The sequence below is a fragment of the Scyliorhinus torazame genome, chromosome 16 (genome assembly GCF_047496885.1).
Source record: "Scyliorhinus torazame isolate Kashiwa2021f chromosome 16, sScyTor2.1, whole genome shotgun sequence".
Classification (NCBI taxonomy): Eukaryota; Metazoa; Chordata; class Chondrichthyes; order Carcharhiniformes; family Scyliorhinidae; genus Scyliorhinus; species Scyliorhinus torazame.
Window position 1 is genome coordinate 113,527,532 of NC_092722.1, and position 18,556 is coordinate 113,546,087.

Sequence of the window (18,556 nt, forward strand, 5' to 3'; positions counted from 1 at the left end):
GACTACACTCAAGTGATGGTAAATGAAGGTTTTGCCTTTGAGAATAGTTAGAGCTGACAATTCTCTGGAGGACTGTGGTATTCGTTTAGGTGGGCCCTCCAAAAATAAATAACTTGAAGATTGATGTATCTTGCAAGCGAATTCCTGGGCAAAGTAATAAGTAAATCTGAGATATGTAGCTACAAGTTTGGTGTTCACTTACCGGTATTTGATTTGTTTAATTTCTTTCAGCAAATAAGATTGGGGATTTACAGGTTCAGACTGCAATGGGGAAACATGATGTTGTGGAGATAACAGAAAGCTGGTTCAAGGAAGGAAAGGACTGAGTGTTAAATATTTTTGGTTCAGAAAAGGTAGGAAAGGAAAAGGGGTGGTGATATTGGTTAAGGAGAGCATTGCAGTGCTGGAGGAAGAGAATGTCCCTGTGGGTTCAAGGACAGAATCAATTTGGCTACAGCTAGGAAACAAAATTAACCAATTAGTGAGAAGGATGGAGAAGAACAAATCTTCAAGTAATTACAGAATGATGCAAACTATAGAGTAGTTATAATGGGGGGCTTTAATTTCCCAAATGTAGACTGGGACAGTGGTAGAGCAAAGGGCGGAGAGGGGCAAAATTCTGAGATTGTGTTCAGAAAGTTTTTCTCCAGAAGCATCTACCCTGTCAAAAAAGAAAGGATACATTGTTGGGCCTGGTTCTTGGAAATGAGGTGGGACAATTAGATAAAGTGTCAATGGGGGAACATTAGGAGACAGTGATCATTGTATCATATGGTAAGAATGATGATAGAAAAGGGCAATAGGCAATCCAGACTAGGAATAATTAACTGGGAGAAAGCCGACTTCAATGGGGCAAGAACGGAGCTGGGCTGGTTAGACTGGAACAAAAGGTTGACAGGAAAAACTAGCTGAACAATGGACTACCTTCAATAAAGAAATAGTTCATGCACAGTCAAGAGACATTCGCTCAGAAGGGAATGCAGTGCAAACAAATCCAGAGCTCCCCAAGAGGAGGATTAAGGACCTCAAAGAGAATTTACACATGGAGCACAGCTGAGATATTAAATCAATACATCAGTCTATACTAAGGTAAAGGACATGGCGATGGAGGGGGAAACCCCGTCGCTAGAAGAGTTCAAAATTGATAAGGAAAGTGTTGAACAGAATGTCTATACTGAAAGTTGACAAGGCACCCTGACCGGCGGATATTGAAACAAGTGAGAGTGGAAATTGCAGAGGCGCTGGCCATAATCTTTCAGTCTTCCCTAGGTTCAGAGGAGGTGCCCGAGGACTGGAGAATTGTAAACATTCCACCTTTGTTCAAGTACGGTTGTATGCATAATCCCAGCAATTACAGGTCAGTCAGTTTTACATCAGTAGTGGGTAAGCTTCTAGAAACAGTTATTCAGGATAGAATTAGTAGTCACATGGAGAAATATGGTTTGATTAGGAAATGCCAGTGTGAATATCTACGGGGGAAATTGTGGTTAACTTAACTTGGGATATTTTTGAGGAGGTAACAGAAAGGGTCAATGAGGGTAATGTTGATGTGGTGTACTTGGACTTTTCAAAAATCATTTAATACAGTGCCACACAACAGACTCGAGAAAGTTCTAGCTCATGGAATAAAAGAGACAGTAGCAATGTGGACACATAATTGGCTGAATAATAGGAAGCCAAGAGCAATGGATTTTTTTTCCCAGCTGGAGAAAGGTTTGTAGTGGAGTTCCCCAGGTATTGTGACATAAAAGCAAATTACTGTGGATGCAGGAATCTGAAACAAAAACAGAAAATACTGGACAATCTCAGCAGGTCTGGCAGCATCTGTGGAGAGAAAAGGGAGCTAACGTTTCGAGTCTGGATAATTTTGAAAAAGAGTCATTCAGATGCTAAACTTTAGCTCCCTTCTCTCTCTCCACAGATGCTGCCAGACCTGCTGAGATTGCCTAGTATTTTCTATCGGTATTGGGACCACATATTAATCCTTTCCTTGGATTGCCATCTTGTTGTGGTGGAGAGGCTTGAACATTCCATTGATCCCGAGAGCAATGCCATCGGGAGTCTTAATTACCTTGCAGATTCACCCTGCTGCTAAGGTCAGAGGGGAGAAACCAGAAAAGTACAATCCACGTCCTCAACGGTGGATCAGGTGGAAGATACTCGTACTGTATCAAAGGCTGCGGTGGCAGGTGAAGGTTGCAGCAGTAGGGAGATCCCCGGTCGTAGAGATTTCCACGCCATTGGAATTGGATCTATTCAGTGTCAAGGACCGTGCGTTTGCTGATGTGCAACGGCATATCCACGTTAAAGATGTCCCGCACCAGGAATCTACCACAAGGAAACCAAACCCCACCCCACAGACAAGCCCTAGAGCGATTGCTAAGAGGTGACAGAGACAGGACCAAAGGATCTGGAAATCACTAGCTTCAGACATAGGCGGTGGAGTTTGATTCAATTGTCTTGCTCTTGGATTAGGAACAGGAGAGCATTTCGGCAGCTTTCTTCATGACTGAGCAGCCTTCTTCAGGATCCAATTTGCTCATCCTGCATGGGGAAAGGGCTAGAAAAGGTGCCCTAAAAATAGTGAAGACGTCCTGGAGTCATCCACAATCAAAGCAATGGCACATGATCGACTTAGTCATCGTCCAATCGCAAGACCAAAAGGATGCCCTCATCACCAAACCAATGACCAGTGCAGATGCCTGGACAGATCACCGGCTCATCCTCTCCGCCATGTCCATCAAGCTCCACCAGACGGAGCAGAAGATAAAGCAACAGCTCAGAAAAAAGATCACCATTGAGCGGCTTCAACAGCCTAGCATGCTCGTGAACTTCTAACAATGTCGTCTCCAAAATCTCCAAAGTGTTCATTCTAAAGGAGTGGAGGAAAGCTAGAAAGAGCTGAAGACAGTCATCATCACAAGCTGTGAAGAAATCATCAGCTACAAGACCAGGAAACACTAAGACTGGTTCGACAGGAATGACTGTACCATCCAAGACTTCATCAACAAGAAGAGGAAAGCTCTCCATGCCTGGCAAAACAATATAACCAGCAAGGCAAAGGGGAGAGCTCATCAATCAGCCAGAGTGGAGGTGCAAAAGAACCAGGGAAATCAAGAACCAATGGTGGGCTGAGGAAGGATCTGCAACTCCTCGCTGACAAGCATGACACCCAGGGCTTCTTCAGTGCCACAAGGCAATATATGGACCCAATGCTCTTGGTCACAAACCAGTGCAGAGTAAGGGTGAAACTCCCTTGAGGCAGAAAACATCAGCTTTCAATGGAGAGAGAGCACTTCAAAGAACTCCTAAGCCATGGTACAATCATAGATGGGACGTGTTTGAGGAAATTCCCCCAACTGCCCATCAAAGGTTAGCTTGGACTCTCACTAAGCGTGGTTTAAGTTGAAGCTGCCATTAAACACGTAAAAAATGGAAAAGCTGTAGGAGTGGACGGGATTCCAGCGGAAATTTTCAAACTTAGATGAGAAGAGATTACCCATCATCTCTATCAGCTGTTCTTGAAAATCTGGCACAGAAGAAATTCTTGCCAACCTCAGGGATGCCATCATTGTCACCATCTCCAAGGAAGACAAAGCGGACTGGGGAGCTACAGAGGAATCTCCCTACTCTCCATCGTTGGGAAGATCATTGCCCAAATCCTCGCTGGCCGCCTTCTCCCAGAAAGCCAGAGGGGCCTCTGTCCAAACCATGGAACAGTGGCAACTTCAGGAGGAATGCCAAGAGCAACATCAACCACTCTACATGGCCTTCATTGATCTGACCAAGGCTTTTGACTCAATCGCGAAGTGCTATGGAAGATATTGGCAAAGACTGGCTGTCTGGACAAATTCATCAACATCCTCAGACTCCTCCACGACAAGATCTCAGCGGCAGTCCACAATCACAGAACTAAGACAGAAGCCTTGGAGGTCAAGGCTGGAGTCAAGCAAGGCTGTGTTATTGGCCCCACCCTTTTCTACATCTTCAACGCCACTATCCTTCACCTCGTCAAAAACAAGCTTCCCAGTGCAGTGGACATAGTCTATAGGATGGACGGAAAACTTTTCAATAAAAACTGGTTCAACATTAACTGGTTAAAATCCGAGAAACAAATGCCGCTGATATCACTCGTGGAACGTCAGTATGGGGATGACATCGCCATCTCCACTCAGAAGAGAATCTCCAAGCCATGCTTGACAAATTTGTGGAAGCATATCGGAGAATTGGTCTCAGCCTCAACCTCAAAACTTAAGTGCTCTACCAACCTGCCCTAGGGCAAGATCCAGTCTCTCCCTCCATCAAAATTATCAGAGAAACTTGAAACATTTTCCAGACCTGGGGAACCACTTCTCACCTAAGGCTGACATCGATACTGAGATCCAACTTTGTATCCAATCCACAAGTGCCTCCTTCAGATGCCCAAGGATGAGAGTCTTTGATGACTGCGGCGTCCGTGCTGACACCAAGACCCTAATGTACAAGGCAATCGTCCTTCAAACTCTTCAATACGGTTCAGAAACTTGAACTACTAACAGATGCCACCTCAAGGCCCCGGAGACAATGCTGTATGAGACGGATTCTCCGCATCAGCTGGGAGGACAGGTATACTATCAGCATCCTTAAAGGAGCCAAGAGCACCAACACTGAGGCCATGATCATCCCAAAACCAATTTTGCTGGGCCGGCTATGTGCTTAGGATGAGAGAGCCCTGATTGCCAAAGCAAATCTTTTTTGCTCACCTCAAGGAAGGCTCCCGAAGGAGGACAAATGAAGCACTTCAAACACACCCTGAAGGATTACCTCAAGAAATGCAACAGAGACATCAACGCCTAGGAGACCCTTGCTCAAAAGAGGCCTCCTGAGAAACCTCCTGATCGAAGGGATACAATTCTTCAAGGACACCCAACGGCAAGAGGAGGTCCAGAAAAGGAGCCTGCAAAGGAATGCCAGTGATCCCAAGTCCAAGGACTGATCCCACCTCCTGGAAACACCTGCCAAGTGTGTGGCTCTAGGATCGAGCTCATCAGCCACGCAAGGACCCACAGAACACATGACTAGTAACACGGAATTTCTTAGCTGGGTTGCTGAAGAAGAATATATTAATGGTCTAGATCTTGGTGCGCAAAGGACAAAGCTTGCGGATGATAACAAAGTATTGTAAATTGTAAGAATAGTGCAGAACTTCAAGAGGACATAGACAAGTTGGTGGAGTGGGTAGATACGTGGCAGATGAAATTCTATGTGGAGAAGTGTGAGCTGATGCATTTTGGTAGGAAGAACAGATACAGACAATATAAGAGGTAAAATTCTAAAAGGGATGCAGGAGCGAAGGGACCTGGGTATATATGTGCATAGTTCATTGAAGGTAGCAGGACAGGTGGAGAGAGTAGTTAATAAAGCATTTTGTATTCTGGGCTTTATTAATAGGGACATAGAGTACAAGCGCAAGGAGATTATGCTGAACTTGTGACACTAGTTAGACCACAGCTGAAATATTGTATAAAGTTCTGCGCCACATTATAGGAAGGATATTAATGCATTGGAGAGTGTGCAGAAGAGATTTACAGGAATGGTTCCAGGGATGAGAAACTTCAGTTATGAGGTTAGATTGGAAAGATTGGGACTGTTTGCCTTGGAGATAAGGCTAAGAGCATAGAGATATTCAAAATTAGGAGGGGGCTGGTCAGAGTAGAAAGAGAGAAACCTTTACCTGACCTAACAGGATCAAGAACGAGACAGCGCAGATTTAAAACGATTGCAAAGAAAGCAAGTTTGAAGCGAGAAAAAAAACATTTTCACACGAGTGGTTCGGCTATGGATTGCACTGCCTGGAAGTATGTTGGAGGCAGGTTCACCCGAGGCATTCAAGAGGGTATTAGACAATTAATTGAATAGAAACAATATGCAGGGATATGTGGCAAAGTTAGGGGAATCACACAAAGCCATGATACTCATTTGGAGGGCCGATGCAAATGCAATGGACCAAAAGGTCTCCTTTTACACCGTAACAATTCTGTGATCCTGTAAACAATAAAATTGTGTTTTGTTGAAAGAAAGTGAAATCTGGTATAATTCTATCAGGTAAAACAACATATTTGGAGTTCTCTTTCAGAGTTAACAATCCCTAACCGGATTGGAACAATTTTGCATTAAATATTGTTCCTGACTTACCCATCAACCCATCGGTATTAAACCATACTTCAAGTGAGGTTGACTCTCACATACCACAATGATTGTGTCTGTAAAAACAGGCAAACCAATTTCTACATAAGTTAGTGTTAGGAAATCCACCAGGAGATGCAACACTCTACATTGTCTCACCAACAGCCAGTAAAACAATAGTTTTTAAGCGTATACTGTTTGATCTCTCGTCGCATTGTTTATTGCAACTTAATAATCATGGGAAATAGCACTTTTCCAAACTCATCAAGTTGTCCTGAGTGGTGCTACAGGGAGCTGGAAAGTTAATGGGAGCTGTCCATGTTGAATACCGAGGAAGCCACCAGGAATTTGAGCTGGAAGTTGGGGGGAGCCACACATGTTCACAAATAGTGCATTAAGTATTGTGGTTTAAAAAATAACTATTTTTATCAATTTACACCCCACTTTTGAATTTTTCACTTGGCAGGACCTCATTATTGTCACTATTCACAAGTTCTAACGCTTTCAGTTTCATAGGTGCTTTTTCTTTCTGTCTTGAGAAGACAGTTTACATTATCGATCAGTCTCTCATTTTAGCGTCCAATTTTGTTTCTTCCCTTCCTGTCCCGATTCTCTGGAAAGTGTCTTCATCAAGCTCTGAATGTGGCCCGTGCGCAAAATATTGACTCACCTGTTCTCTTGTGTAAGCTGACTTGCGAACATGGTTCTAGCACTTGTAGTTTTCGGCTTTTTTTGTTTTGTTGCACTTATGGTTACTGTGGCTGTTGACAAATTGCCAAATGGAGCTGGCAGTCAATCTAAGCCAATTGGATGCATAGAATATGATCAGAATGTATTTGCCTTGGCTGCTAAATTCATCAATTTGACTGATTCAGCATTTTAGCACTATATCCAAATGAATACATTCGAGATTGATAAATAGATTAGGCCATCAAAAACTGTATAGAATTTCACAAATTAATCATGATATCTAGCATTGTTTGTAGTTATTAATTTTTAAAATTTATTGATTGCAATGGGGAGGTTTTGTTGCAATTGTACATGTTGTTGTGGAGGCTTCACCTGAAAACTGTGATCAGTTTTGGTCCCCTTACCTAAAAAGGATATAGTAACATTGGAGACAGTCCAAAGGAGATTCACCAGGCTATTCCTGGGAGGGTTGTCCTTTCAAGAGAGACTAAATAGTCTGGGTCTGTATTCCTTGGAGTTTAGAAGAGGGAGGGGTGACCTTATTTAAACAAGTAAGATCCTGGGGGACTTGACAGATCTTTTCATTAGTGGGAGACATAGCTACAAGATAAAGGGCTGGTCATTTAAAACGGAGTTGGGTAGAAATGCATTCACGCAGATGGTGGTGAATCTTTGGAACTTTCCCCCGAAGGGTGGTGGATGCTGGATCAATGGAAATATTTAATATTTAGAGTAGATGTACGAGGCAAGTTTTTTACGCAGAGGGTAGTGGGTGCCTGGAACTCACTACCGGAGGAGGTAGTGGAAGCAGGGACGATAGGGACATTTAAGGGGCATCTTGACAAATATATGAATAGGATGGGAATAGAAGGATACGGACCCAGGAAGTGTAGAAGATTGTAGTTTAGTCGGGCAGTATGGTCGGCACGGGCTTGGAGGGCCGAAGGGCCTGTTCCTGTGCTGTACATTTCTTTGTTCTTTAAAGTGAAGGTGGATAAATATTTGAAAGATTGAACGATAGAGGACGATGGGGAAATGACACTGAAATTGAGTTGAGGCCGGCATAGATCAGCCATGATCATATTGAATGGTGGGGCAGGCTTGAAGAGCCTGGTGGCCTACTCCTGTTTCTAATTCTTGTGTTCTATTATGATAAAGGAATTGTTAAAATAGAGACTTGGATTTATACTTCATCATTTTGAAAACATGTAGTAAAACAAATAATTAATTTTCCTGTTAGTGTCTTAAAAGGCAAAATCAAAACTGCCATTCAAATAATGAAAATGAGACTCCATATCTCAAACCCTGTGGATAAAAAATAAGTCATGACCGAAACATCCAGAGTGGGAAAACACGTTAATGTGAGGTTCATGTTAGTCTCATGAGCAAAGACATTTTAGGAGAAAAAGTTTGTGGTTTATTTGGTGAAATTTGTGCTCAAGGAAGGCAAAGAGCATCAGTCTGTGAAATGTAACAGTCACTTTGGGAGCCGATCTTGCCAGCTGTCGCACACTCAGATGCACAGTAAAGCTCTCCGTTCTGCTCCAACACACCCATGGGTTCAGCCTTAGAGGGTCACAAGTTTCCAAAAGCTTCTATAGAATTATGGTCATTGTCTATCAGCATCTTCAGTATTCTGGGATGAATATATTCATAACAGTTGATTTTTCTATCAGTCACACAAGCTTTAATGATTTGACATTTATCTCCAGCTGGGGGTCTTCCAAATCATCATAGAGCAAGGTGACAATTGGACATGTGTTAATGATGTCTCACATTCCCTGTTAAATGCAAGATGGTTTCTGTCTCGCAATGATCCAATCCTTTGTCATCCTTTTGCTCATGTTTATAAAAGCCCCCAATATTCTCTTCTATGTTGACTGACCGATGAGTAGACCATTGGGGAGACCCATTGTTTCAGCCTGTTTCTGCCCACTGATCTGATTTCTTCTCACCTTTGACTAGTTTTTCTTCTGCTGTCCAGTTTCTTACCAACTTATTCAGGATTATGAAGTTCTGTAGCATTTCAACAATTTCCTTGCCCTAACTGCCTCCTGTTCACTATGAACTTCCAATCCCTCTATACTCCAGCCCCACTGGGACATTCTGAGGGTTCTTTTCTTTCTTGAACAAAGATCCACCACCATCCTCCTCCCCTGGCTGAACTTTTTCTCTCATTGAACAATTTCTCCTATAACTCATCTCACTTCAAGGTGTGGCTATGCGTACCCACATGGGCCTATCTTTTTGTTCTGTAAGTGGAGCATTCCTTGTTCCAGTCCTACTCGGGCTCACCCCCCGCCACAATTATTTTTCCAGTACATCAATGAATTTATTGGTGCCACTTCCAGCTCTCATTTGGAAATTAATCAATTTGTCTTTCAATTTCCACATGGTCCATCTCCGACACTTCCCCGCCTTGACTTCTCTGTCTCCATTTCAGGGATCAGACGGTCTACTAATGTTCATTACAAGCCCACCAACTCTCACAGCTAGCTTGACTACATGTCACACCCTGCTCCATTTCATTCTCCCAGTTTCTCCGTCTCCAGCGCATCAGTTCCAATGACACTACTTCCCACAATGGTGCCTCAGAAATGTCTTCCTTTTTCCTCAACCAAGAATTTCAACTTCACAATTCTGGTTGACAAGGCCCTGTCAGACCCATTTCAGCCCTAATCTCTTCCCTCCCTCCCAAAATCTCAACAGGGTTTCCTTTTGTCCTCACCTTCCACTCTACCAGCCTCCATATTCAAAAGATCATCCTTTCCCACTTCTGCCAATTTCAGCATGATGCCACCAAACACATCTTCCCCTCCCACTGTACCGTTCCCTCTATCACGCCCCAGTGCATTCCTCTATCTCCCCCAACACCACATCCCTTTCCCATGGCACCTGCCAATGCAATTGCAGGTTTAACACTTGCCCCTTTACTTCCTCACCGTCCATGGTGACTTACTTGTACTTCTTTCAATTTAGTCTACATTATTCACTGCTCACAATGCGGTCCACGTTTGAGACACCAAACAGACTGGGCAACTGCTTTGCAGAACACCTTTGCCCACTCCACAAGCCTGACCCCAAGATTCCAGCTGCTTGCCATTTTAATTCACCACCTTGCTCTGGCACTCACATTTCTGTATTTGGCCTGCTGCACTGTTCCAGTGAAGCTCAACATGAGCCTGAGGAACAGCACCTCATTCTGATTAGGCACTTGAAACCCTTCTGGACTCAACATGGAGTTCAACAATTTCAGACCATAAACTCTGTCTCCCATTTTGTATTTTCTTCTCCTGGGGCCAGTCTGCATCTTGCTCCCACATTTTGCTTTCAGGCAGAGCTGACCTGTATTCTGCTATTAACACCTACTCTGGGCAAATACTTCGTTCCTTTATAGTTGTACACAGTAAGAAGTTTTACAACACCATGAAGGAGCTGCGCTCCAAAAGCTAGTGATTCAAAACAAACCTGTTGGACTTCAACCTGGTGTTGTTAAGACTTCTTACTGTGCCCACCCCAGTCCAACGGCAGCATCTCCACATCATGGCTACCGTCGACACCTTTATAGCTGTGGTCATTGTTCACCTATCAGCAGGTCACTTCGTTGTTCTGCTCTACTACCCAAAACACTGCATTTTCCTTGGATTTGCAACACATTTGTTAATGCAGTCTAAGCACGTTTCCCTAGTTTGATCTCAAAACCTTTGCCTTATCTCAACCCATCTTCGGACAGTCAAGTCTCTCAGTCAGAGAACCCTTTTACTTTCTCTTATTTTTCTTTTATTATCATATCTTTGACCTCCCTCCTCTGCCCTAAGCTACAGCTTTCCATCTGGCTCTTGAACGTAGCATTTTAATAATCGCTTATTGTCACAAGTAGGCTTCAATGAAGTGAAAAGCCCCTAGTCGCCACATTCCAACACCTGTTTGGGGCGCCCGGTAGAGGAATTGATCCCGCCCTGCTGGCCTTGTTTTGCATTACAAGCCAGCTGTGCTAAACCAGCCTCATGACAGCTGTCTCTGAAACCTATCCCAAAATAGTAGCTCCCTGTCTTGCTAGTATAAATTGGTTACAGGCATCAGAGTGGTTTTGTGCAAGCTATCCCGCCTATACAGCCTCACCATCTAGAAATCTGAAACATTCCCTTCCACATCTGTTAACTGAGGTCCAGGCTGGCAGCATTTGGAACAATTGGAGATTGCTACACTATGGTTTCTGTTCCTAATTCTAATCCCCAAACTCACAGGTTTACATTTTGAACTTCCCGAGGCCACCGGTTCTAAAGTGAACCTCAATCTGAAACTGATCACTTCTTTCTTTCTCTCTCCCCCCTCCCCCACACCATTGTGTGTCACCATTTCATCTGAGGATTTGGGAATGCTGGCGACACAATGGCTGCCAAATAATCCATCCTTCTAACAACTGAATTTCCTACAACTACTGCTTGCCTTTTTGTGACTCCACTATTTCTTCTCACCTGGATAACAACTTGTTCCTTGTCCTGCTTCAATGTATTTGTTTGCATCGCAGGAATTCCATATGCTTTTGCAATAAGACAACTTCAAACCGGTGTTTCTTGTACACTCTACACCAAATCGCATGGGATGGTCACCTAGATATATTTGCCTTGCTATTCTTCTCTTGAGGAGAAGGGGGTGGCAGTGGGAACCATATTATGCAGTGTATGTTCTGGGAAACTAGTTTCCCACTACATGGCGTGGAGTTTATCTAACCATTTCACAAACTGAACAACCAAGCTTCAGCAGGTTCGCCTGAAGGTATTTCTTTAATATTTGCAGAAAATTTCATTGCAAGCGGGTTCCACGCAAACACTCACTGCCACAGGGACCAAAATGAAATCAATTTTGTGCCATCTGGGGATCACTGAACAAGAACAAAGAAGAAATGTACAGCACAGGAACAGGCCCTTCGGCCCTCCAAGCCCGTGCCGACCATGCTGCCCGACTAAACTACAATCTTCTACACTTCCTGGGTCCGTATCCCTCTATCCCCATCCTATTCATGTATTTGTCAAGATGCCCCTTAAATGTCACTATCGTCCCTGCTTCCACCACCTCCTCCGGTAGCGAGTTCCAGGCACCCACTACCCTCTGCGTAAAAAACTTGCCTCGTACATCTACTCTAAACCTTGCCCCTCTCACCTTAAACCTATGCCCCCTAGTAATTGACCCCTCTACCCTGTGGAAAAGCCTCTGACTATCCACTCTGTCTATGCCCCTCATAATTTTGTAGAACTCTATCAGGTCGCCCCTCAACCGCCTTCGTTCCAGTGAGAACAAACCAAGTTTATTCAACCGCTCCTCATAGCTAATGCCCTCCATACCAGGCAACATTCTGGTAAATCTCTTCTGCACCCTCTCTAAAGCCTCCACATCCTTCTGGTAGTGTGGCGACCTGAATTGAACACTATACTCCAAGTGTGGCCTAACTAAGGTTCTATACAGCTTCAACATGACTTGCCAATTCTTATACTCAATGCCCCGGCCAATGAAGGCAAGCATGCCGTATGGCTTCTTGACTACCTTCTCCACCTGTGTTGCCCCTTTCAGTGACCTGTGGACCTGTACTCCTAGATCTCTTTGACTTTCAATACTCGAGTGTTCTACCATTCACTGTATATTCCCTACCTGCATTAGACCTTCCAAAATGCATTACCTCACATTTGTCCGGATTAAACTCCATCTGCCATCTCTCCGCCCAAGTCTCCAAACAATCTAAATCCTGCTGTATCCTCCGACAGTCCTCATCGCTATCCGCAATTCCACCAACCTTTGTGTCGTCTGCAAACTTACTAATCAGACCAGTTACATTTTCCTCCAAATCATTTATATATACTACAAACAGCAAAGGTCCCAGCACTGATCCCTGTGGAACACCACTGGTCACAGCCCTCCAATTAGAAAAGCATCCTTCCATTGCTACTCTCTGCCTTCTATGACCTAGCCAGTTCTGTATCCACCTTGCCAGCTCACCCCTGATCCCGTGTGACTTCACCTTTTGTACTAGTCTACCATGAGGGACCTTGTCAAAGGCCTTACTGAAGTCCATATAGAAAACATCCACTGCCCTACCTGCATCATCTTAGTGACCTCCTCGAAAAACTCTATCAAGTTAGTGAGACACTACCTCCCCTTCCATGCTGCCTCTCACTAATACGTCCATTTGCTTCCAAATGAGAGTAGATCCTGTCTCGAAGAATTCTCTCCAGTAATTTCCCTACCACTGAAGTAAGGCTCACCGGCCTGTAGTTCCCTGGATTATCCTTGCTACCCTTCTTAAACAGAGGAACAACATTGGCTATTCTCCAGTCCTCCGGGACATCACCTGAAGACAGTGAGGATCCATAGATTTCTGTCAAGGCCTCAGCAATTTCCTCTCCAGCCTCCTTCAGTATTCTGGGGTAGATCCCATCAGGCCCTGGGGACTTATCTGCCTTAATATTTTTTAAGACACCCAACACCTCGTCTTTTTGGATCTCAATGTGACCCAGGCTATCTAGGTACCCTTCTCCAGACTCAACATCTACCAATTTCTTCTCTTTGGTGAATACTGATGCAAAGTATTCATTTAGTACCTCGCCCATTTCCTCTGGCTCCACACATAGATTCCCTTGCCTATCCTTCAGTGGGCCAACCCTTTCCCTGGCTACCCTCTTGCTTTTTATGTACATGTAAAAAGCCTTGGGATTTTCCTTAACCCTATTTGCCAATGACTTTTCGTGACCCCTTCTAGCCCTGCTGACTCCTTGCTTAAGTTCCTTCCTACTTTCCTTATATTCCACACAGGCTTCGTCTGTTCCCAGCTTTTAGCCCTGACAAATGCCTCCTTTTTCTTTTTGACGAGGCCTACAATATCTCTCGTTATCCAAGGTTCCCGAAAATTGCCGTATTTATTCTTCTTCCTCACAGGAACTTGCCAGTCCTGAATTCCTTTCAACTGACACTTGAAAGCCTCCCACATGTCAGATGTTGATTTGCCCTCAAACATCCTCCCCCAATCTATGTTCTTCAGTTCCCGCCTAATATTGTTATAATTAGCCTTCCCCCAATTTACCGCATTGTTTGGCTGTTCTCACAGCTCATGCACCTTGTTCTGGTTTAATCCACCAGTTCAGTCCGCACCTTGTTCTGGTTTAATCCACCAGTTCAGTCCGAACACTTTTCTCACTCAACTCTCTTTTGGATAGTCTTGGTAGTGGATCCTGAACTTACAACCTTCAGGGTTGCTTGAAACCGGATCAGAATAACGCTGCTGGCATCATGAAACATGCTAAGTATCTCAGAAACGTTTCATATAAAAACTTGCAGGTTGCAAAGAAAAAGGATTGTTAGAAGAAAGGATATTCAGATCACACAATTTCCCAAAAGGTGGTGCACTTCCTCATAAGCAATTTTAGTTACCTCAATGGTGCACTTTTATAGAATGACAGGTGCCAAGAAATACTTTTAAATGACATTTTAATATTCCCACAATGGCCTCAGCAAGTCCAGTGATATGGTCAGATATTTTTTAATGAAACTAATCATATGGAATTCCAATCATTGCCACAGGTTGGGTACACTGATTTTTAGAGAGTGGCAAATCCTTAAAAGGCCTTGTGCATCTCTACCACCCGCCCAGGACCATGACACCTGACTGTACCGGTACTGTCGAGCAGGATAGGTTGCAAGTGAAAACAAACAGCTGGCTTGTCCAACATATTCACATTTTAAATGGCAGCTTGGACGAGGTAACAGGAACAGCATGGCAGTTTAATTCAAAATTTTAAATCTGTATCAGGCTGTTGACAGCAGAACTGAAAACATTACCAACTCTACCACCCATTAAGGAATATCACTCCTTCAACATGACACATCCGTAACACTTCAAAAAGTAGTTGTTTTGATAACGGAACTTGAGTATTGCTAAAAAAAAGACACACTGCCAAAGCTTTTCTTCTTGCACTCATCAGGACAGAGTACCAAATCGCAAAAGGAACAACAATTTATATTGCATGAGATGAGGGTGCTGATTTGTTGGCAAGCAGACTCTGATTGGTCGAGGTACCGGCATGGAGAATGCACAAGGGAACAGTTAACTACCAAGCATGTGCTTCCTTCAAAAGTAACATCAAGCTAGGCATTGCAGCAATCCCCACGGTGAGCACTTTGGCTGTACAGCATTCCGTAAACTGGTAGAGACACAAAATGCCCTTGTGATTTCCTTTCCAATAAAAATCCAATTTGAAGCTACCCACAAAGGGCAGCAGCGTTCGCACTGCTGCCTCAGGGACCCAGAGCTGATTGGGTGACTGGCTGTGTGAAGTTTTTACATTCACCCCGTGTCTGCGTGGGCTTCCTCTGGGTGATCAGGTTTCCTCCCACAGTCCAAAGATGTGCAAGTTAGGTGGTTTGGCCATAACCAACAGGTCTACGTAGAGTGCACTTTTGGAGGGTCAGTGCTGGCTTGATGGGCTGAATAGCCTCCTTCTGCACTTTAGGGATTCTATGGATAATATTCTTTCACATGTCTCTCTGAAAAGGTGCACAGAGGATTGGAAGAATTGATAATCCACTACAGAAGGAATTATCTAGACCTTGATGCACAATTTCCAAATTTGGGGATTGCATGAAACTTGAAAATACTGTGAACCATGAGGAGCATAGTGTAAAACTTTAAAAGGACAGAAAGATTGACAGGATGAAATTTAATACAGAGAAGTGATTCATTGTGTAGGATGAATGAAGAGAGTCAATGTAAAGGGTACATTGTAAAGGGGACTAAGAACAGAGGGACCTGGTATAAATGTGCATAAGTCATTATAGGTCAAAAAGACAGGTTGAGAAAGCAGTAACAAAGCATACAGTATTCTGGGCTTCATTAATATGGGCATAGAGCACAAAAGCAAGGATATATAAAACACTGGTTTGGCCTCAGCTGCATTGCACGCAGTCTTGACACATGTTTCAGGAAGGATGTGAAGGCACTCGAAACGGTGCAGAAGAGATTCACAAAAATTGTTCCAGGGATGAGGAACTTCAGTTGTGCAGCTAGATTGGATAAGTTGGAACCTCCTTGGAGAAGAGAAGGTTGTGAGGAGATTTGATAGAGATATTCAAACTCACAAACGGCGTGGACGTAGTAAGTACAGAAAAAAATCATTTCACTGCTCGATTGATCAAGAACAAGGGGGCACAAATTTAAGGTAACTGGCAACAGGAACAAGGGCAACAGGACCCAAACAAAAACCTTTTCACACAGCGAGGGGTTAAGATCTGGACTGCACTGTCCGAGAGTGTGTAAGAGATCGCTAACATGGAGACTTTCGAAAAGGGAATTGGATTAGGTGGAGAAAGCAAGGGAGTGGCATCAGGTCAATGACTCCTCCAGAAAGAGACAGCACAGACCGAACAGCCTCCTCCTGTGTTATTAACAACCTTTGAAAGGGAAAACCTTACATATTATTGAGCCGGACACACCAACAGGTTCTGTTCTCTTCAATACCTTAAGCTCTCCGACAGGGAAATGCGATAAATAATCAACATTTCCTGTTGGCTTGGTAACGGCTGGAGTTGGCAGGAGAATAAAGGCAGGAATCAGTTAAAATAACCCAGCGGCGGTCTGGCCTGGGTTTAGACTTTAGCGCGAGATCCAGGCCCGCCCCCCCCAGCTGCGATCAGCCAGAGGCGACGCACTCCAACCCCGGGTGCCAATAAAACCGGCTGGCGGGCTCCACACTGGGCCCGAGCTCGGCGGCTGACGTAAGGGAGGCCTCACAACCCGGTCTGGACTCGCCCAGTCCGGGCTCCGCTTCCCAGCTGCAGCTGGATGCACGCGGGGAACCCTTACCTTCTCTATCCGCCTCTTCGCCATAATGTGAAGGGATGAAAGCGCCGCAGTCGGAGCCGCTTCTCCTCTCAGCTTCCTTTCCCCTCCCCCTCAGCCTTCGCTTCCGGTTCCAGTCTGACACCGGAAGTGCCTCTGGGTGCACGTGCCCCGCTGGCCGCCGGGAATTGTAGTTCCTCGGGCGGGCGTCCCGCGTGGTCCGATCGTCGCGCATGCGCGATATTGCTGCCCGCTGGGGGTTGTAGTTCCTCAGGCGGCCTTTCCCATGAGGATGAGGCTCTCAGAAACTACACCTCCATTTCCCCAGTCAGGCTTGCAGATGCCCAGTGAGAATGTTTCCAGGTCAGGCCATTCAGTCATCGAATAGAATCCCCACAGTGCAGAAGGAGGGCATTCAGCCCATCGAGTCTGCACCAACCCTCCGAAAGAGCATCGACCTAGGCCAACCCCCCCCCCCCCCCCTCCGGCCCATCCCCGTAATCCCACCTAAACTTGGGGAAACTGGAGCTTCAGGAGGAAACCCACGTAGACGTGGGGAGAATGTGCAAACTCCATACAGTTACCCAAGGCTGGAATTGAACCTGGGTCAGCATGCGCCCAAGCAAAGTGAAGTAAAGCTTGAAGCATTTGGGGGTAGGTTCCCTTTTTTAAAAAAAAATTAGAGTACCCGATATCATAATATCCACTCATGTATATAATGAGATGCAGACAGGCAATGATTGACACACAGGATAATTAATGAACACACACGACACATAACAACCAATCACCAGACAGGACACCACCACTATAAAGCACACAGGGCATTACAACTCTCTCTCTCTCTCTCTACAGGACACAGCTACTGAGATAGTAAGAGTGCACAAGCCAGTGAGCACTATCACTGTGAGGTAGAGAGTTAGTCTGGTCAAGCCAGTAGGAGGTTATCAGTTCGATTGATAGAGTGTCAACTCACAGCAGACTATGTACAGCAATCAGGAAGTTCAATAAAACAGTGTTGGACCATCTCCTGTGTCAGAAGCCTATTTCTAGTTTCACTGCATCCAGTTGCAGTCAACGTTGAACCAACTTAACACATCACCCGATTCCTTTTTTTCCAATTGAGGGGCAATTTAGCATAGCCAATTCACCTACCCTGCCCATCTTTGTGCGTTGTGGTGGTGAGACCCAAGCAGAGAATGTGCAAACTCCAAACAAACAATGACCCGACTCTGGAATCAAACTCGGATTCTCGGTGCTATGAGGCAGCAGTGCTAACCACCATGCTGCCCCTGGTGGCAAAATCCCAGAGAGATTGTGTGAAAAACTTGAAAATGCATGGCGATTCGAGACAAAGAAATACTGAACGGAGAATTGGAAATCCTGGAGGTGGATCCTTACTGAGAAAGGGAAAACAGTGTTTGTAAGAAGAGCTTGTCACTTGAGAGTGAGAGTTTGAAAACCCTTGTGTGATAATCTGGGGGGAATTTGAGGAGAAATCCACAGAAGCCTGATTGGGTGACATAAGAACTAGGAGCAGGAGTAGGCCATCTGGCCCCTCGAGCCTGCTCCACCATTCAATGAGATCATGGCTGATCTTTTGTGGACTCAGCTCCACTTTCCAGCCCGAACACCATAACCCTTAATCCCTTTATTCTTCAAAAAACTATCTATCTTTATCTTAAAAACATTTAATGAAGGAGCCTCTACTGCTTCACTGGGCAAGGAATTCCATAGATTCACAACCCTTTGGGTGAAGAAGTTCCTCCTAAACTCAGTCCTAAATCTACTTCCCCTTATTTTGAGGCTATGCCCCCTAGTTCTGCTTTCACCCGCCAGTGGAAACAACCTGCCCGCATCTATCCTATCTATTCC

The 18,556-nt window shown here is 44.6% G+C and overlaps 1 protein-coding gene across 5 annotated transcripts in view; it reads right to left on the minus strand.

Moving 5' to 3' along the window:
* The window catches only part of ube2d1b (ubiquitin-conjugating enzyme E2D 1b), a 28,507-nt gene extending 11,683 nt beyond the window's left edge, over window positions 1-16,824 (minus strand). For 2 of the 5 annotated variants that reach the window (XR_011935466.1, XM_072478920.1), the window contains exon 1: window positions 6,175-6,193. Coding sequence is in view for 2 of the 5 variants with exons in the window: in XM_072478920.1 (XP_072335021.1) it covers window positions 6,175-6,178 (4 nt within the window). In the remaining 3 variants the exon portion in view is untranslated. Of the gene's footprint in view, window positions 1-6,174; window positions 6,194-16,705 lie in introns of those variants that run through there. The other 3 variants (XM_072478921.1, XM_072478923.1, XM_072478925.1) reach the window with 3 other exon arrangements.
* Between the last annotated feature and the right edge of the window lie 1,732 nt (window positions 16,825-18,556).